This window comes from Cebidichthys violaceus, unplaced genomic scaffold (genome assembly GCF_023349555.1).
Source record: "Cebidichthys violaceus isolate CVI_PGR_0920_01 unplaced genomic scaffold, fCebVio1.0.p SCAF_20, whole genome shotgun sequence".
In the NCBI taxonomy this organism is placed as follows: domain Eukaryota; kingdom Metazoa; phylum Chordata; class Actinopteri; order Perciformes; family Stichaeidae; genus Cebidichthys; species Cebidichthys violaceus.
The window spans coordinates 9,585,341-9,601,537 of NW_027176373.1; the positions used below are offsets into that span (position 1 = coordinate 9,585,341).

The following is a 16,197-nucleotide window of genomic DNA, read 5'->3' on the forward strand; positions in this document are numbered from 1 at the left end:
GCTTTGAATAAGATGTAGATACCACAACAATATTTTCAAGCACAATCAATGCTTGATGTCAGTGATTCAAAAGTCCAAAATATTTGCAATCTTTGTCTCTTTTAATTTGTGTGTGATTGTTGTCATGTGTTCATCGGGGAGAGCCTGCCCAGAGGGAATCACACTGTCACAATGTGTTTGGCTTGGTGAGAGCGAGAGAAGCCACGCTATTTCCAGGAAACTAATTGCACTACAGACAAAACAATGATAAGTATAGAGACATGTGACCTGTTCTAATAATACCTGAGCCTGCTATACATGTTTTGTTTTAACTGGGCCAGATCACGAATATGTGTGGTGATGCACGATGTTGCCTCAGGCAAAAAATAGCCATATATATATATATAAAGCCACCTAACACTTATTCTGCTCAACTTCTATATTTTGATTTGCGCAAACTCACACCTGAGTTCATTACAACACAGTGACTCTTGTCTTGTGGGCGTCCAGGAGGTCGCTCTGCTGGCTGGATTCCAACTAAGAACTTTTGTCCCATTGTCCCACATCACTCGTATCTTAATAATAAATGCAACATTTTAATTAAACAATCTTTTTTTAAATATCGTTTAGTGGTCCTCGTTGAGCTCACAAGCCTCCAAATGATGGTAGTAAAGATGTGTTTACCCGTCATTCATTCTTGTCGCATATTGAATAACACAGTAAAGAAAGGATACATTGCTGGTGCTGTGCTTAGAATCATAATTTAGAGTAATTTTACCAAAACTGCAACCAAAACAAGGATTCAATCAGGGATTCCCGCACATATCAATCAGTCAGTATGAGTCGGTGTTATAAAAGTATTCATCAATCAGAACAATTATATTGTCAACAAGCCTCTTAAACTGGCCCTCATTTTTCACATCGTCAAAGTTGAATACGGTATTTTGTATGTGCTTGTTTCAGCCCTTTACGAGACACCTTTGCTATGACAGTATTAATGTATCAGTTGGAAAACAGAAAACTTTGATATCTTGAGTGGGATGTAAAATAAACTTTGAACTTTGAACATCAGCTTGCTATAATGGATCCGTCGAAGAATTCGCGGAGCTACAAAGTTTAAGGGGGAATCTTTCTGGTGATTCTGGATAATCTCCGACACGTTCATGAGACACTGTTGAATAACACGGCTTACTGTTGCATTGCCGTCGATGCTTCCATCAACCACACCATAAAAAGACTAGGAGCCCTTAATCTGCTGAGATCAGACTGGAATACTGATAATCTCCACACTGCTCCACAAAGACCTACAAATATTATACACCTTTTATTTGTACTGTTTACTCTTTGTTTTACAATGTAAAACAATTCATTTTAAATTTTCTATCTGATTTGTTGGTTCCGTGAGAAAAATGTATTGCGAACTGAAGATCAAATGCTTTTGTTTACTATTGTCTTTTTTGGTCAAATACACATCCTATTCTCATCTATTGGATGGAGAATTGTGTTGTAAGCTTTCTTAACCTTTGTGTCTGTGAGCTTTCATAAGCAGCACTGAAAAAATATAATAAGCAAAAAGCAGTAAGTGCAGTTTCTTTCAAATACAAGTCAACCAACATACATATCTAGCAGCAAACCTCATGTCCTGACACATTCAGAATCCCTGAGATAAGTTAACCCTGATTCGAACAGGCCTTAAACTTCATGACCCCGATTTTTTTCCAAATTAAAGGAGCCCCGATTGCTTTGTTTGTGGAGGTGCAAATGGGATTATCAGCCTAACTACTACCGCAGCCATGTGGCGACTATGTCGTTGTATGTTTGTCCCTGTGATTTAGCTGGCTGGTATTATCAAACCCTTTGTAGTCCAAAAAAAGCTATCCGCTGATTGCTTAACTGGATTATGCAGCAGGCATCGACAGCAATAATGGACAAGTTAAGCCCAAATGATGCTCAGTGAGAGGCTGCACGTATAAAAAGGCAGATCAACTGTTGCAGACCGCACTATCCACTTACCCTGACACACTTCACCAAGCTCCCAGACAACTGAGAAGAGGTAAGACTTCAACTCAATGGATTGATGGATGAATATAGCGGTGATACTAATGTTGACGTACAGCTGTTGCCTGTTAATTTGGAGCATGATTTTCATCTTTGAATAGAATACAGTGATAAGAAAAAATTACATGGACTCATTCTTGAAAGATAACGTGGGGTTGCACAAGAAACTTACTGAAAGCTGAAAATCTGAGTTTTATTAAACCCTTTTGTTTAAGACTTAGATTTGGTTTTACTCATCCTAATTGAATCCCACTGTGCAGTCTTTCACAGGCCATTTTACAGCGTACGGTTTCCTAAATGGGAGTTGGGAAGCGTTTCTACAATAAATAAATGTAAATGAGAAAGATATGTAGTTTTTCTAAATGCTTGTATCAACATAGCAGGCTGCTCTAAGGCTTCAAAGTATGGCAAATGGAGTATTAATGCAGCCTTAATGGTTGATGGTTAGTTTGCGGGTTAATGTGCTGATTTCCCAGAATTCTTCTGCACTGCACAGCACAGCATTGCAACCCTGAGGCTGAGCCACAAGTACCTTCTGATGTCAGTCGTAGTGATATAAAAATGTTGATCATAAAATTTCCCTGTGTGAAATACCGATACGAGAGACAGATCCTCAGCTCAGGGGTGAGATCAAGTCGCTTAGATTATCTCTAGTCAACCACCAGATGTAAGGCAGCTGTAGCTCAGTGTTACAGAGGCCGTCAAGTAATCAGAAGATCAGCAAGCGATCCTGCTTCTTACTGTCTGCATGTGGAAGTGTCTTTGAGCGAAACACTGAACCACAAGTTACTACCCGGGCACTTAGCAGCAGCCCACTGCTCCTAAATGCTTAAGATGGGTTAAATGCAGAAGTCAAATTGCATGTACCTGCATGTATATGACCATTGAAATAAAGGTTAAGTTTTAAGAGTACTAAACTAATATAACTGGTATAAAATGTTAAATACTATAGTGTTTGATAGTTTTAACAAAGTAATGATTTAGTTCATTAGTACTGGCTACAGAGATCACAGGTGAGCATTTTCTGGATATTTCATAACAGTTAGACTTGAGGGATGCACCTTTGCTGTACCTCTCCGTGTTGCTGAAATGCACACGCAGCCCTTGTTCCTGAATCCACATAGTTGGTTTGGATTGGAAATTACTCCGTACAGTCTCTTCAGTCTCCATACAATGAATGTACGTAAAGCAGCAATCTGTGTTTTTCCTGCACTGTTTTAAAAGTCTTTTAAGCTTTGCGTTGAGGCAGGACAAGTAAATGTGCTGGAAAATAACCAATTAAGTTTTTACTTACTAAGTTCCAATTTTTTCATAATATTAAGTAAAACTTGCAAGGGAATAAGACCAAACAGTCTCAATACAGTAGATGATGCCAGAAAGGAATTTGAGAAGTTAGCAAACCTTTATCATTAATGAGCAACAATTAATCAAATGCTTACAGCTCTCTTGACCTTTCTGTAATAATCCTTATTACAAGGCTATAGAGAGCTAAAGTTAGTGTCCAAATAAGTCCAGGAATTCTACAGCAAATTACTGAAGGGGTTTTAACCTTTTAACTGTCCTTGAATAGTCCAAACAAGCAACAGCTTTGGCACCGCTGGTTCTTTTGAGGGGAACACTTTGTGACATGATCGCGTGCCGTGTAGCCCTTACACGGATTGTGTAATCTTATCGCAAAGGATTAACCTTATGTACCCTCGAAAACAAAACATTAATCCAGTCAGTACAGACAGTTGATGAAGGATCAATATCTTAATGACATTATCATCTGACCTCTTACTCATACTATGACCTCCTAATAACTAATAATTTATTTTTCTTTCCTTCGAACAGAACACTTGCAGAGATGGCAAAGTAAGTATTGTTTTCTTTTTGTTATTTGCTTTCCGTTCCCCAAAGGTAGTTCTCTTACTTCAACTTTACCTGCTTAAAGAAACAAAAAATCCTCATAATGTTGTACTAGATATTCACATTGTAAATTCCAAAAAACAATACTTAAAAGTAATTATTTTTTGAGAGAGGGTTTCCTTTTGCTAAAAGGAACTGAAACACTGACATTAACACCTGGGTCAGACAACCTATAGAATTGTCAAATAGTTTTAACGTATTTATCTAAGGTTCGTAAAAGCTTAGTCGGTTGATGCGTCGGTTCAAATTTGGTCACAGGTAATCAGCTATTTAGGAACCCTGCCACACCATTTGTAGCTCCCTCACCTGGGCCAACCTCTCAATCCGGGCGCGATGAGGTAAAGCTGCTCCACACTTAGCTGTTCCTAACTGGATAAAAGGGAATAAGGGATTACTGGCCCTTCTGCTGCTTTCAGAGGAACATACATTACCTTCACAGTCTCAAACTAATCAATACATTATCTGATCAAGCCAGACAGTAACTCAGTTACAACCCCAAGCTTCTTACTATGTTGACTATTCTATTACAAGTCTATAGTTCTGCAACTACATTCAACTCTTCATGAATAAGAAATAGTCAAATAATAATAACAACAATCCTAATGGCAGACGAACAATACATTAAAGTGGTGTTTCTCTTAATTTTTTTCATAGGGTTTTCAAGAAGACCAGCAAAAGTGGAGGGGTAAGTTACAGTTGTTAAGTTTGTTCTTGAGTTCTTCTCTCGTTTTTAATTATGTCGTGGTTTTGAAATATTTTTCATGAATGGAAAATGAAACACTCAACTGTTTCCTTTCCTTCGGTCTGACAGCTGACCCTGTGCCTGGGGAAGAGAGACTATGTGGACCACATGGACAAAGTGGACCAACTTGGTACGTTCCTCCTTCAATGCACGTGTGTGTGTGTGTGTGTGTGTGTGTGTGTGTGTGTGTGTGTGTGTGTGTGCGTGTGTGCGCATGTGCGTGTGCGCGCACAGCTGCATAGAGAGGCTAATAAATATAATATCGTCTGCACTTACATTTACAGATGGTGTCGTAAAGCTGGACACAGCAGAATTTGGAAGCAGGAAAGGTAACCTCATCAGTAACATTTCAAAGTCCTTAAAGATCAATCACTTACCAAATCGACTCATGGAGATGCAAGTGATGGTAATGAAACAATGAATTATGTGTCGACAGTGTTTGTGCAGCTGGCATGTGCCTTCCGGTATGGTAGTGACGATCTGGATGTGATGGGCCTGTGCTTCAGGAAGGATATCTGGATCACGCATGTCCAGATCTACCCAGAGAACCACAAGCCCTCTCTGTCCGAAATGCATAACACCCTGATTAAGAAACTTGGAGACAACACATACCCTTTCACGTTTGAGGTATGACATCGAGTCCAGATACAAGTGTGATTGCAGCCTGTTGGACCACACATTCTGCCTTTTGTGTTCAGGTTGAAATCAAATGTTTATTTTACTAAATGATTCATGGACACAAAATTTCATGGCCAGAAAAGGTTGATGAATGTGTCTGAACTCCCATAACTGAGTTCTATTAATTTGCGATCTCTGAAAATATTCTCAATTCTTTGTATATTCAAAGTAACTCTTCTTCTTTGTCTCTCTAGATTCCCAACAACCTGCCATGCTCCGTCTCTCTGCAGCCTGGACCAGATGACAAGGGAAAGGTAAACCTCATGCTAATCTGTAAACACCGTCCACCTCTCCATACGTAGTTGTCCAGTGTGTAAGTAGCCATGCCTGCTGTTATGGTTGCTAACGTTTCATATTTGCTTTGCAGGCTTGTGGTGTCGACTTTGAGGTCAAAGCGTACCTTGCCAATGACAAGTGCAACGTCGATGAGACGATTGACAAGAAGTGAGTATGCTTTTATTCTGTCACCATCTCTTTATATTCATTAATTTTCCAAATTTTAGCCGTACTATTCTGCCTGATTAACATTTTCTCTCCTCTGTCTTATTCTTCTCCACAGGGACACTGCTCGCCTTATCATTCGTAAAATCCAGTACGCCCCCTCTCAGGTGGGCGCCGGGCCCAAGGCTGATATCTGCAAGGGCTTCATGATGTCCGACAAACCTGTTCACCTCGAAGCTTCATTGGAGAAAGATGTACAGTAGCAAAACTTAATTGTTTTAAAGTGTTGTGTTTCGGCTCTTCTAGATGTTTGTTAATGCTTTCAGAGTGAGTTTGAATGCGGACTATGTTTTCCCAACTCTACCACTATTCCCCACCATTAACTGGTTGTTTCCCGGTTTTGACCACAGCTCTACTTCCATGGTGAACCAATCCCAATCAAAATCAAAATCAACAACGAGACTAACAAAACAGTTAAGAAATTCAGTGTCACCGGTGAGTACCTCTGCTGACAGAAACGCTCCTTATACAGATTTAATAGGACTGTTACTGAGAGCACAACATAATAATCCATTGCCTTCTTCCTCCTTCAGTGGAACAAACCACAGACATTGTCCTCTACTCTGCAGACAAATACAGCAAGTCTGTTTATAACCAAGAGTTTGGGTAGGTGGACACAAAACTGAGAACCACAGCAAACATCAAGTAGCAGAAGCAAAACACCAGCGTGCAGTTTGGTGTGTTTATGTATGGGTTTGTTTGTGTTTAATCCTCCGCAGAGAGACCGTGGAGTCCAACAGCACCTACGAGAACACTCTGAGCATCACCCCCATTCTGGCTGATAACAAGGAGAAAAGGGGGCTGGCACTGGATGGACGACTGAAGGATGAGGACACCAACCTGGCCTCCACCACTATGTAAGTGCACAAATGGAGCAGACAGGACGACAGCAGGACTTACATGTACTTCATGGAACTTTTCTGGCATGTCACTTCGTGCCCTGTCTTATAATAGTTTTTAAAAAGACACTTAATTGAATTAAACCTTCTAATCCCACAAATCCTTGTTGTAATTCTTCGTAGGCTGCGGCAGGGTGTTGAAAAAGATGTGTTGGGGATCCTGGTTTCCTATAAGATTAAAATTAACCTTATGGTGGCCGGAGGAGGGTGAGTGTCTAATCCTGTTTAAATATTTTTTGGTGCATAGAAACTTTTGAAGAAAAGAAAAGAATGAAATGAACTAAAACAAACTCTCTCTTGTCTTCATGTAGCCTGCTGGGTGGCCTCACTTCCAGGTGAGTAAGGTTTATTGACAGTCATATCAAAGCCCATGAGCAGCCAGGGATCATGAATCACCTGTATTGTTCTGATTGGTTGGTTTTCTCTGCAGTGATGTCACAGTGGAGCTGCCATTGCAGCTCATGCACCCCAAACCTGAAGGTATTTTTTTTAATAACTCACACAGACTAACATTATCTTGCTGATACCAGTGCATCAACTGACTTTTCTTTTTTCATCTTCTCATCCTACAATTTTCTTTCTCTCACATCAACCTGCCTTCCAAACTGAGCAGAGTAAAGGTTGAACATCAGCGTAAGTACCAGATCCCGTTTCAATCATATTTTTTGGTGATATCACCTATCGTACTGTTGAGATTTATTGTACAAGTTGTTAAGCAAGGAGAACAATTTAGGTGACATTTTGAAATTGTTTTCAGGAATTATTGTATTAAATGGTTCTTTTCATGTTTTTTTCTATTACAGTGTTTTGAAAGAAATCTCCCCCATAGTCAAGGTGAGGTTCATCTACAGTAGAGTTCAGTTTAAGTGGATATGTACACAAGATATACAGTATTTGTCTCTGCTTTGTTTTCTGTGTGTGCACATGTGTGTTTGTACATTAGGATCAGTCTTTATGATCGCTTATCATCTGTCAAACTATCACGATAAAAAGTAACTATTATAGACTCCCACGGCATTCAAAGTGAATTATTGAGGATTATTTTATGTTCTTTAAAAAGTAATTTTCCTATTATGGTAGGCAACAATAAATGCAGTTCAGTGATCATCCATATGGTAATGGCAATGCGTAGCGTTGTATGTGATGGGAAGTGTTATAATATTGAAACAATCTCAGGTATTGATTGTGTGTGTCCATATAGTATATGTGTTTTGAACTTCCCTTTGTGTTTTCTTCTTCCCAGAGAGGATGTTACCCTGGAGGTTGAGAAGAAACCCGCAGAAAGACAGGAAGACAGCGAGGGGAAGTGAAGCAAAACAAAGAAGAAGAAAGATGTGACTGGTGAAATAAATCCATACAACAATAATCAAGCAACTGGAGAGAATGTCCTTTTTGACACACCAAACGTACAGATGTAACAGTCCCCTCACAGATTCTGTTGTTCTTGTTTTTGTTGTTTAATTATTGTCAATTAGCTGTAAAAAATGTATTCTGTAAAATAGTATCCAACATTTAGAGACCAAAGACTTGTGTAGAACCACACATACAAAATTAAAATTATTTTCAATTACTTCAGAGTACGAGTGGATTAAAATGGGAACTCAGTTTGAAGCCTGAACAAGCCACTGTGCTTTGGACTACAGTGGTCACCTGTTATTTTGAATGGCACTTTTCTCTTTCCATAAAAATGTATCAGATTTTGATTTTAATGTGAGGTTAAATTACCCATAATACAATAAAATGATTGTAAAAACTGAATTGTTGTGGTACAAGTTTTGTTTATGTTTCTGTCTCTGCTGATTTCAGATTATAACATATTGCTGCACTCAACTGGTGTTTGTTTTATTCAGTGGGATGTCAGCGTCAACCCTGTGCTCATTCACTTGACCCACAAAATGCAGTGTAGCATTTTGTAATTATGATGCAATTTGTTATCATATGTTACACTTAAGTTGGTATGGGGACACAAAATAGGAAGCATAGGCAATTTGAGGATCTTATACATAAATTATTGGGTACAGTAATTCTCTCACAGACACACACACAATCATCTATACACTACATATAGTTTTTCACATTACAGACTGTAAATTGTCACAGTATATTTGTTGGTGCTTACCCTTCATATAGATATGGCATATTATAAAATTAAGCTCTTTTATTATTCTTTGTATTTGTGTAAAGGCTATTGGTAGTAGGGACTTGGTGCGCTCCCTGGGCAAGGAATATTAGCCTACTGTATACTTCTATTATTATCTTATTCTGTTTCTTGCTTGGAGGGTCATGATTTATGGCAAGTGCATGCATCATTACCTGAAAGCCCTCAATCTTTAATTAAGTTTGACCCCATCCCTTTTACCTCAACCTCTTTATTAAAGGACGCTATTTGTTTCATACCAACTGCCTTTGAGTCTCCTGTTTTATTGTGGATCTCGCTGCCACGTCCCCTGAGTTGCCGCACAATACAAATCACAAGCCTTAGAATTAAGGTGCACTATTTATATAGCAGTAGAAATATGATATTCAATTTCCTCAGTGTGTCCGTATGTAATCAAATATTTATCAAATGACATTAGTCCTATAAGGGCTTTTATAATATTTTAATAGAATAACTACAATTTCTGCTTTCATTGTGCAATTTTAAATTCATAAAGTTAAAAAATACAGTACTGTAAAACTACTATTTCATAACCAATATATTGTAGTGTATAAATCTTCTGCCATATCAGATGTTTTTTTTAAGTACAGAAATAAGACGTATTAAAAAATGGTCCTCTATAAATTACTCATAATCAAAAACATCCATAATGAGACAAATGTGGTCAGAAATGATGTTTCATTAATGAACCCAGACTTCATTGTCAGCTATATGAGCCATGAGTTTAAAGGTAATATTTTGAAATAAAAAAATACATTTGGAAAGGAAACAATGTGGTCCAACTCCCTGAAAACCAAAACAAATATATTTCATATATATATACCATACGTAGTTAATTTGCGATATTTATATTCATGTGTTTTTTTAATCATACATGTATTTGTCATAATAGTAATAAAAGCTGGGATTGAATTTAGAGTCACTTCGGCTCAGACATTATAAATATTTAGTAAAGAGATTAATTTAAGTAGAGGCAATTAGAGGCCAGTTTGTTTGTTTTTTAAATGTCCACTGTAGGAGACTCCAGGAGGTGGCGGTAGTGTGACGTTAAGGAGGCTAACTGTCCCAAACCTCAAAAAAGAAGAAGAAGAAGAAACTCATCGACTCTGACGTCATCACGTAGAACGTGCAGCACTGAAGCAACATGGCTCTGAATGGAGGTTTGTGAAGTTATGATCTTTTAAGCAAGCGAACTTTGACATATATCTCGTTTACCCGTGCTATTGACAAATACGTATTTTTTCGCGCGTGTAGTCGTTGATTACCGTGTAGAGTTTTATTTTTACTAAAAGTGTTCGTCAGATTACGTTAGCCGACGTTAGCCGGGCTGGTTTGCTAGCTAGCTTATCATCATTTTCCAGCAGAGCACTGCGGCAATGCTAATCACGTTTTATAACAACACAAGGAAACATCTAAATGTTCTAATGAGTGCAAAAGTCTAGTGAAGTCAAGCTAATACATTTGATAAAGGGCTAACAGACAGACAACATATACACACTACAGAAGTGCAAAGGGTGTTATTACAGCAAAAAGCTCTGCATTTTGTGAGTACAGTTCAATAAAATCAACACTTTGTCACTGACCACAGATGACAAGGACTTCGAGTGGGAGCCTCCAACAGAGGCAGAGATGAAGGTGATCCAAGCTCGCAGGGAGCGACAAGACAAAATCAGCAAGCTGATGGGAGACTACCTGCTCAAAGGATACAGGATGCTGGGAGAGTGCTGTGATGTGTGTGGGGTGAGTCAAGTGGACTTTTACGCAGGGGATTTTGGTAGCCTCAATAATGTAGAAAAGATGGAGTCGTTCTATTGCGAGTGTTGAAATATGTTTGGTTTGTGTCTCCAGACAATTCTTCTCCAGGACAAACAGCACAAAAACTACTGTGTCTCATGTCAGGAGCTGGACTCTGATGTTGACAAGGACAATCCTGGTACACACACACACACACACACACACACACACACACACACTCGTATTTAATGCACATGAGTATTAGATAAACCTGCTGTCTCCTTTCAGTCATGGCTGCTCTTCTTGCTTTGGGCCTGTTTGTAAATACTAGTTGTGCCTCTTCCCATCTCCCTTTTCTCTGCTCCCCTCAGCTCTGAATGCACAGGCAGCGTTGTCCCAGGTGAGAGAGAGACAGCTCGCAGCCCAGTCCGCTGCACCGTCCCAGGCCCCAGAACTCAATGGAGGCCCCAGCAGCAGTCAGGCAAGTGTGTCCGTTCCTCTGCCCAGACCAGAGCACTGTGAGGGGGCTGCAGCAGGGGGAAGAGCTCTCCTGCCTCCGCCTGCTGTCCCTTCTCCTTCAACTCCTGCACCCACCCCTGCCCTGGCACCTCCTCGCCCCCCAGTAAGTCCACCCACCCCTGCCCTCTCACCCATGTTGCAAGAAGCTGAGGAGGCTGTTCTAGTCAAACTTCGGTGGGCCACTAACCAGCTACAGAGTTCGGCCTCCCTGGAATCGAGTATCCAGCTCTGCAGCCTGATCACCAGCTGTGCCAATTCGCTGCGCAGCCTCAAGGAGCTCAGCCAGTAACAACCACGGGAAAGGTTGAAACCCTGGAGCGCTGTTTCTTCTTGCCTCTGTTCTGGAATACTGACTCTGGTTAGCTGCTTCGCGGCATCTCCCTTTGACTGACTCCCTGCATAGAACTGAATTTAAAATTGGTCAGCAAATGCACTTGAAATAAGATTAAAATGTTCACAAGTTGCTCATGACTTAGCATACCCTATATGGCTGGCAGAAATATAGTGTTACATTGTTTCCTTAAATGTTTAAGTACACCTGTTTGAACATTTGACTGTTTTTGTCAATATGTAAGTTATGATGTAATGACAAGAACTGAACATGTCTAAATGCTCATTCGTCATTGATATGAATTTAAAAACCGTCTGGCCATTAAAACATTTTAAAATAAGACTTAATCTATCATCTACAGTAAAAGACTGCAAATGTAATTCTACAGTTGACTGGCTTTGATTAACCCTAAAAAGGCCACCAAATTGATATCAGGGTAAATGATGATATCGGTTTTCTGAGTTGTTCAGTCGTATATAAAAAGGTTGGTTTGCAAATTCAAACAAAAGCTAAAACTCTAGTGCCCAAATGTCTGTATAATTGTGTCTGCGCACACAACAGTGTCTATGCTGACATACAACTACACTGAAAGTCATCAATTAAAATGTAAAGTCTGTGAGTGTTGTTGAAAACACCAGTCCTCTGATACGAGATGCATTTTTCTATTTACTGTTCAGTCTGGATTCAGATGGATACCCTTGTCTCTGAGTCGCTGGTGACGCAAAGATTGTGAATGTGTGCGGGCAGTTCTGAGGTTTTTATTGTAAATATATTTGATACATGATGGTGGTGATGGTAATGTGATGCTCAGATGAAATGGGCGACATTCTGGAGTCAAAGTCATAATTCTTCATTCATTAAAACCATCTCGAGCAAAATAAACTGCACTGTACATCAATAGACAGCACTTCATATTAGATTAAAAAAAGCCAGCTTCAGTGTTGTTCAAGAGTTCTAATTCTGCAGTTTGCTTCTGTCCACATGAGGGCGCCAAAAACGCAAAAACTGCCGCAAAGTTGAATTGAAAAAACGCTGTATTTAAACAAGTAGTATTTCAAGTACCAATAAACATGTACATTTAATTTCCGTTTACAATGTGTCCCGTGAATTACAGTGTTATCTGCAGCCACATTTAACGGCATGCGTCTTTGTTTCAACACAAGTTGCCACAATCGCACTGGAAATGAAGTCATTGACACATTTATTTCATTTACCAATCATGGTGTTGTTTAGGACTGACGTGTTGGACAGAATGAGTGTATTTGTTCAATCAAAACAATACACCGACAGACAGTCTCCCTTTCCCCCAAAAAAACACACTGTAGCGGGGCGTGGCGCTGCCGGGAGGAGCCGGGGGGGGGGTTGTCTGTCGGTGAACTCTCCCCACACAAAGGAGAGAGGAAACAAAACAAAGCCAGGAACTGGAACCGTGACATTAACTTCTAATTCAGTGCCTCTACCGCAGAAGACAGCGGTGCATTTGACTTGATTTGCCTTACAGAACCTGTTTTCCGACACATTGGAGAGGGGAAGACAGCACCTTTGGGTGACGGTAAGACAGCGACTGTGTGCGGGGTCTCTCCTGAATGCAGAAGCTGTGAGTCTCCTGCAGAGTCAGCTGTGCGGTGTGGCGATGAACGGGAGTCGGTGCAGCGCGGCGGACTGTCCGGTGAGCGGCGTCTTCTCCGTAGACGGGCTGCCGCCGCTGCCCAAAGGCCTGAGCGGGATCCTGAACTCCAGCGGCGGGTCGTGGCGGGACATCGAGAAGGTGCACAGCAAGAGAGCGCGCATCCAGGCCGACATCAGCCGGGGCGGCGGAGACGCGCCGCGCGGTCACGGCAAAACGGGGGGACTGGACGCCGCTTTGGCTCTGCTACGGAAAGAGATGGTAAGGTGGTGCGAGTATCCTGTCTTTGTGTGTGTGAATAGCGCACACATTCAACGTTATATGCAAAGAAAACCTGCGCAAATGGCCTGTTTTGCTTCACACAAATCTGCACTTATGATTATAAATAAAATTGAGAAAATCATCTTCACTCAAGCTTCACTCGCTGGCTTTTCCCAATAATTTAAGACAATAAAAAGTAATGGGGATAAAGAAGAGGATTCTTTTTCCATACTATTTATGTGGTAAACAGTGAAAATGAAAGTTCCACATATGTGAATAATATTTGGTGTCCAGAACATATTTTGTGTTTTTTTGTGTAACAGGTCGGCCTGCGTCAGCTCGACATGTCTCTGCTCTGCCAGCTGTGGTCTCTCCACGAGGCCATCCAGGAATACAAGGGCTACTCGCTTCTGTCCGGAGCCTCGCTCAGTGCTGATAATGGATCCTCTGAAGAGGAGGATGAAGATGAAGAGGAGACAGGAATCCCCTCGCAGCCTCTGTCTTCCTCGTCCTTGCCTCTGCCTCCACCCAGCAGCAACTCCAGGGACCAGTGGATCAAAGACTCCTTTCATATTCCCTGATGTAGATCCACACACACGCACATGCACCATGCACTGTGTTGTTTTATTAAAGTTCATGTACCTTTGGGCAACACTTACACTAGTTTGTATACCATAAATCTTCTGTCCGGTTTGTTTTTCTGGCCGTGGGCCAATCAAATGACAGCAAATCCATAGCTCTGGATGTTGACTGGCTGTTTATTCTAATATTACGTGGGTGTTAAATGTCCCATCGATTGTATATCTCAGCAGAAATTAAGACCAACTAAAAGAGAAAATAATCAAGATAGACAAGTGAGACTCAATGTTATCCGCCTTTTGCTCTTCATTGCATACTATTCATGCTACTACATGCTGCTGGCTTGTCAGTGAAATTAAGCATGTGTGAAATATTTATAAGAATTGCTGTAGGTCTGATTCCACTTTGGATACATGCCTGTTTGTGGTTTCCTGATCATTTCAGACTTTTTTAAGACCCTGTTTTGTAAAACAAGCGGGACAATGTTTCCCATCACACAGTATTTTCTGCCATTTAGTATCTTGACTGAAGTACAGAAGTGTCGTCAATCAATTATCTGCATTCTCTTCAATTCTATGAGCATTTGAGACAGTATACACATTTTTCTGACCCAAATGTGAGGAATCATTTTGAAAATAATGTCTAGCTCGTCATTTTATAAAATTAGACATTTATAAGTCTCCTGACCCTGACATTTCCTGTCTACAAAAGAGCTACAAAAAACATTACTTGCACATTACTTCTTCAAAAGTATGTTGGCTGCCTATGAAATGTTAAAAAATATTGAAGTTTTACATTGTATGTGCTGATTTTTATCTGGACACCTCTCTTGGTTAAATACAGTTATGTGTGTTTATTGAAATACATTTTGCTTGGACTTCATCGGTCCAAACTCATAACAAGCCTTAATAAAAACAAGGCTAATTTTAGGAAATTATTAAACTAAAGGATAATTCTGGGGAGATTCTACTTGGATGAAGTAATTAACTGTAATTAAATTCTCATAAATAATCAGCTTTTTTCAGTATTATCTGTAGGTAGTGTTCAAATGAAAGCAGCATGTTTTTAAGCTCAAACTGTTAGAACTGTACAAAGCCTATTCAACTTTGTTTTATGAAGTAAAGTGGCACTGGTGGAAACAGTTACATAGTCTTGCTAATGCTTCAGAAAATGTGCCAGTAAATGACTTGTTTTGTTTTCTAAATCATAAAATAAAACTACAGTGTACATCACAGGCATGCACAGCATTTCTGTATTTGAATTAAAGGTAATCAGAGGATGATATTGCAAAATATGACCAACAGGGGGACACACTGTCACTAGTCCTTCCCTCCTGCAGGCCTCCCTCCTCTGACGGTCATGTTGAATGCAGCAGAGTGCGGAAAACCATTTGCTGTGTGGAGAGCAGGAATGAAGGGGGAGTGACGTTTGGAGTAGACAGCCTCATGCTGTTCTCTATTTATAATCAACATATGTTGTGGTTATTGTTAGAAACTATCTGCCTGTCTGTCTCTCTGACGTTTAACTGTGGGTCTGTCTCTTCGTCACAAAGCGTGTCTTCTCACCTGTTTGTCTCTCTTCAATTTTTCCCCCTTTCTTTCTTTGCCTCTCTTTGTCTTTTTTTGTTGTCCATCTATTAGCAATTGCTGTCATTATCATTCCACATAGTTACTGCAAGTGCTGTTCGTGCACTATAGTGAGTGATCATTTGAATAAATAGACACCAGGCTGGAGGTCAGTGTATAGTGGCTGTCAGTCGGGAGTGCTGGAAAGGACTTTAATGTGTTACGGCATTACAATACGAAGATCTATGTTACATGAAAAGCGGAAAATATGTGGAAGCACGGTGGTTGGGTCTGTTTACTAGGAGGTATGTTGAAAACAGGAAGTCGTACAAGTTGTTGGTACTGAGAGCAATAATGCTCCCTCTGAATAATCGACCCACGGTGTAACATTAGAGCAACTCTGAGTCATGAGAGAGTTGTTCCCGCTGCTGCTGCTGTCCTCCACCCCAGCTGCCTCTGTCCATCCATCCATCCCTGTTCCCCCCCACCTAAAAATACACTCCTGCTCTCACTGAGGAAAATCCCTGTGCTCTGACCTAGCTTGAACACACACACACACACACACACACACACACACACACACACACACTGACTGGCCCTCTACATGGAAATTATTCCTCTGTATTTAACTGGATGAAACACACGTTTCTTGAAAGCA

The 16,197-nt window shown here is 40.3% G+C and overlaps 3 protein-coding genes across 3 annotated transcripts; all 3 read left to right on the forward strand.

The window, feature by feature from the left end:
- The first annotated feature begins 1,924 nt into the window (after window positions 1-1,924).
- arr3a (arrestin 3a, retinal (X-arrestin)) lies at window positions 1,925-8,523 on the forward strand. Its single transcript, XM_068716160.1, has 18 exons — window positions 1,925-2,032; window positions 3,871-3,891; window positions 4,600-4,630; window positions 4,757-4,817; window positions 4,972-5,016; window positions 5,124-5,314; window positions 5,560-5,619; window positions 5,733-5,809; window positions 5,925-6,060; window positions 6,217-6,301; window positions 6,400-6,472; window positions 6,586-6,723; window positions 6,889-6,972; window positions 7,077-7,100; window positions 7,196-7,245; window positions 7,379-7,398; window positions 7,569-7,599; window positions 8,009-8,523. The coding sequence occupies exons 2-16, from the start codon at window positions 3,884-3,886 to the stop codon at window positions 7,381-7,383; spliced, it is 1,068 nt and encodes a 355-aa protein (XP_068572261.1). The 5' UTR covers window positions 1,925-2,032; window positions 3,871-3,883; the 3' UTR covers window positions 7,384-7,398; window positions 7,569-7,599; window positions 8,009-8,523.
- A 1,490-nt stretch (window positions 8,524-10,013) lies between these two features.
- znrd2 (zinc ribbon domain containing 2) lies at window positions 10,014-12,589 on the forward strand. Its single transcript, XM_068716161.1, has 4 exons — window positions 10,014-10,083; window positions 10,512-10,663; window positions 10,772-10,856; window positions 11,029-12,589. The coding sequence occupies exons 1-4, from the start codon at window positions 10,068-10,070 to the stop codon at window positions 11,463-11,465; spliced, it is 690 nt and encodes a 229-aa protein (XP_068572262.1). The 5' UTR covers window positions 10,014-10,067; the 3' UTR covers window positions 11,466-12,589.
- A 219-nt stretch (window positions 12,590-12,808) lies between these two features.
- fam89b (family with sequence similarity 89 member B) lies at window positions 12,809-15,206 on the forward strand. Its single transcript, XM_068716162.1, has 2 exons — window positions 12,809-13,395; window positions 13,719-15,206. Exons 1-2 carry the CDS (start codon window positions 13,141-13,143, stop codon window positions 13,974-13,976), a joined length of 513 nt encoding a protein of 170 aa, XP_068572263.1. The 5' UTR covers window positions 12,809-13,140; the 3' UTR covers window positions 13,977-15,206.
- The last annotated feature ends 991 nt before the right edge of the window (window positions 15,207-16,197 follow it).

What these genes read in the sequence shown, in the direction of transcription:
- znrd2 (XM_068716161.1), top strand. An exon ending in AGTGCTGTGATGTGTGTGGG is followed by an intron (nt 10,664 to 10,771) that starts GTGAGTCAAGTG and finishes TTGTGTCTCCAG; the next exon opens with ACAATTCTTCTCCAGGACAA. An exon ending in TGTTGACAAGGACAATCCTG is followed by an intron (nt 10,857 to 11,028) that starts GTACACACACAC and finishes TGCTCCCCTCAG; the next exon opens with CTCTGAATGCACAGGCAGCG.
- arr3a (XM_068716160.1), top strand. An exon ending in TAAGAAATTCAGTGTCACCG is followed by an intron (nt 6,302 to 6,399) that starts GTGAGTACCTCT and finishes TTCCTCCTTCAG; the next exon opens with TGGAACAAACCACAGACATT. An exon ending in CTGGGTGGCCTCACTTCCAG is followed by an intron (nt 7,101 to 7,195) that starts GTGAGTAAGGTT and finishes TTTTCTCTGCAG; the next exon opens with TGATGTCACAGTGGAGCTGC.
- fam89b (XM_068716162.1), top strand. Translation starts at nt 13,141, where the DNA reads ATGAACGGGAGTCGGTGCAGCGCGGCGGACTGTCCGGTGAGCGGCGTC. An exon ending in CTCTGCTACGGAAAGAGATG is followed by an intron (nt 13,396 to 13,718) that starts GTAAGGTGGTGC and finishes TTTGTGTAACAG; the next exon opens with GTCGGCCTGCGTCAGCTCGA.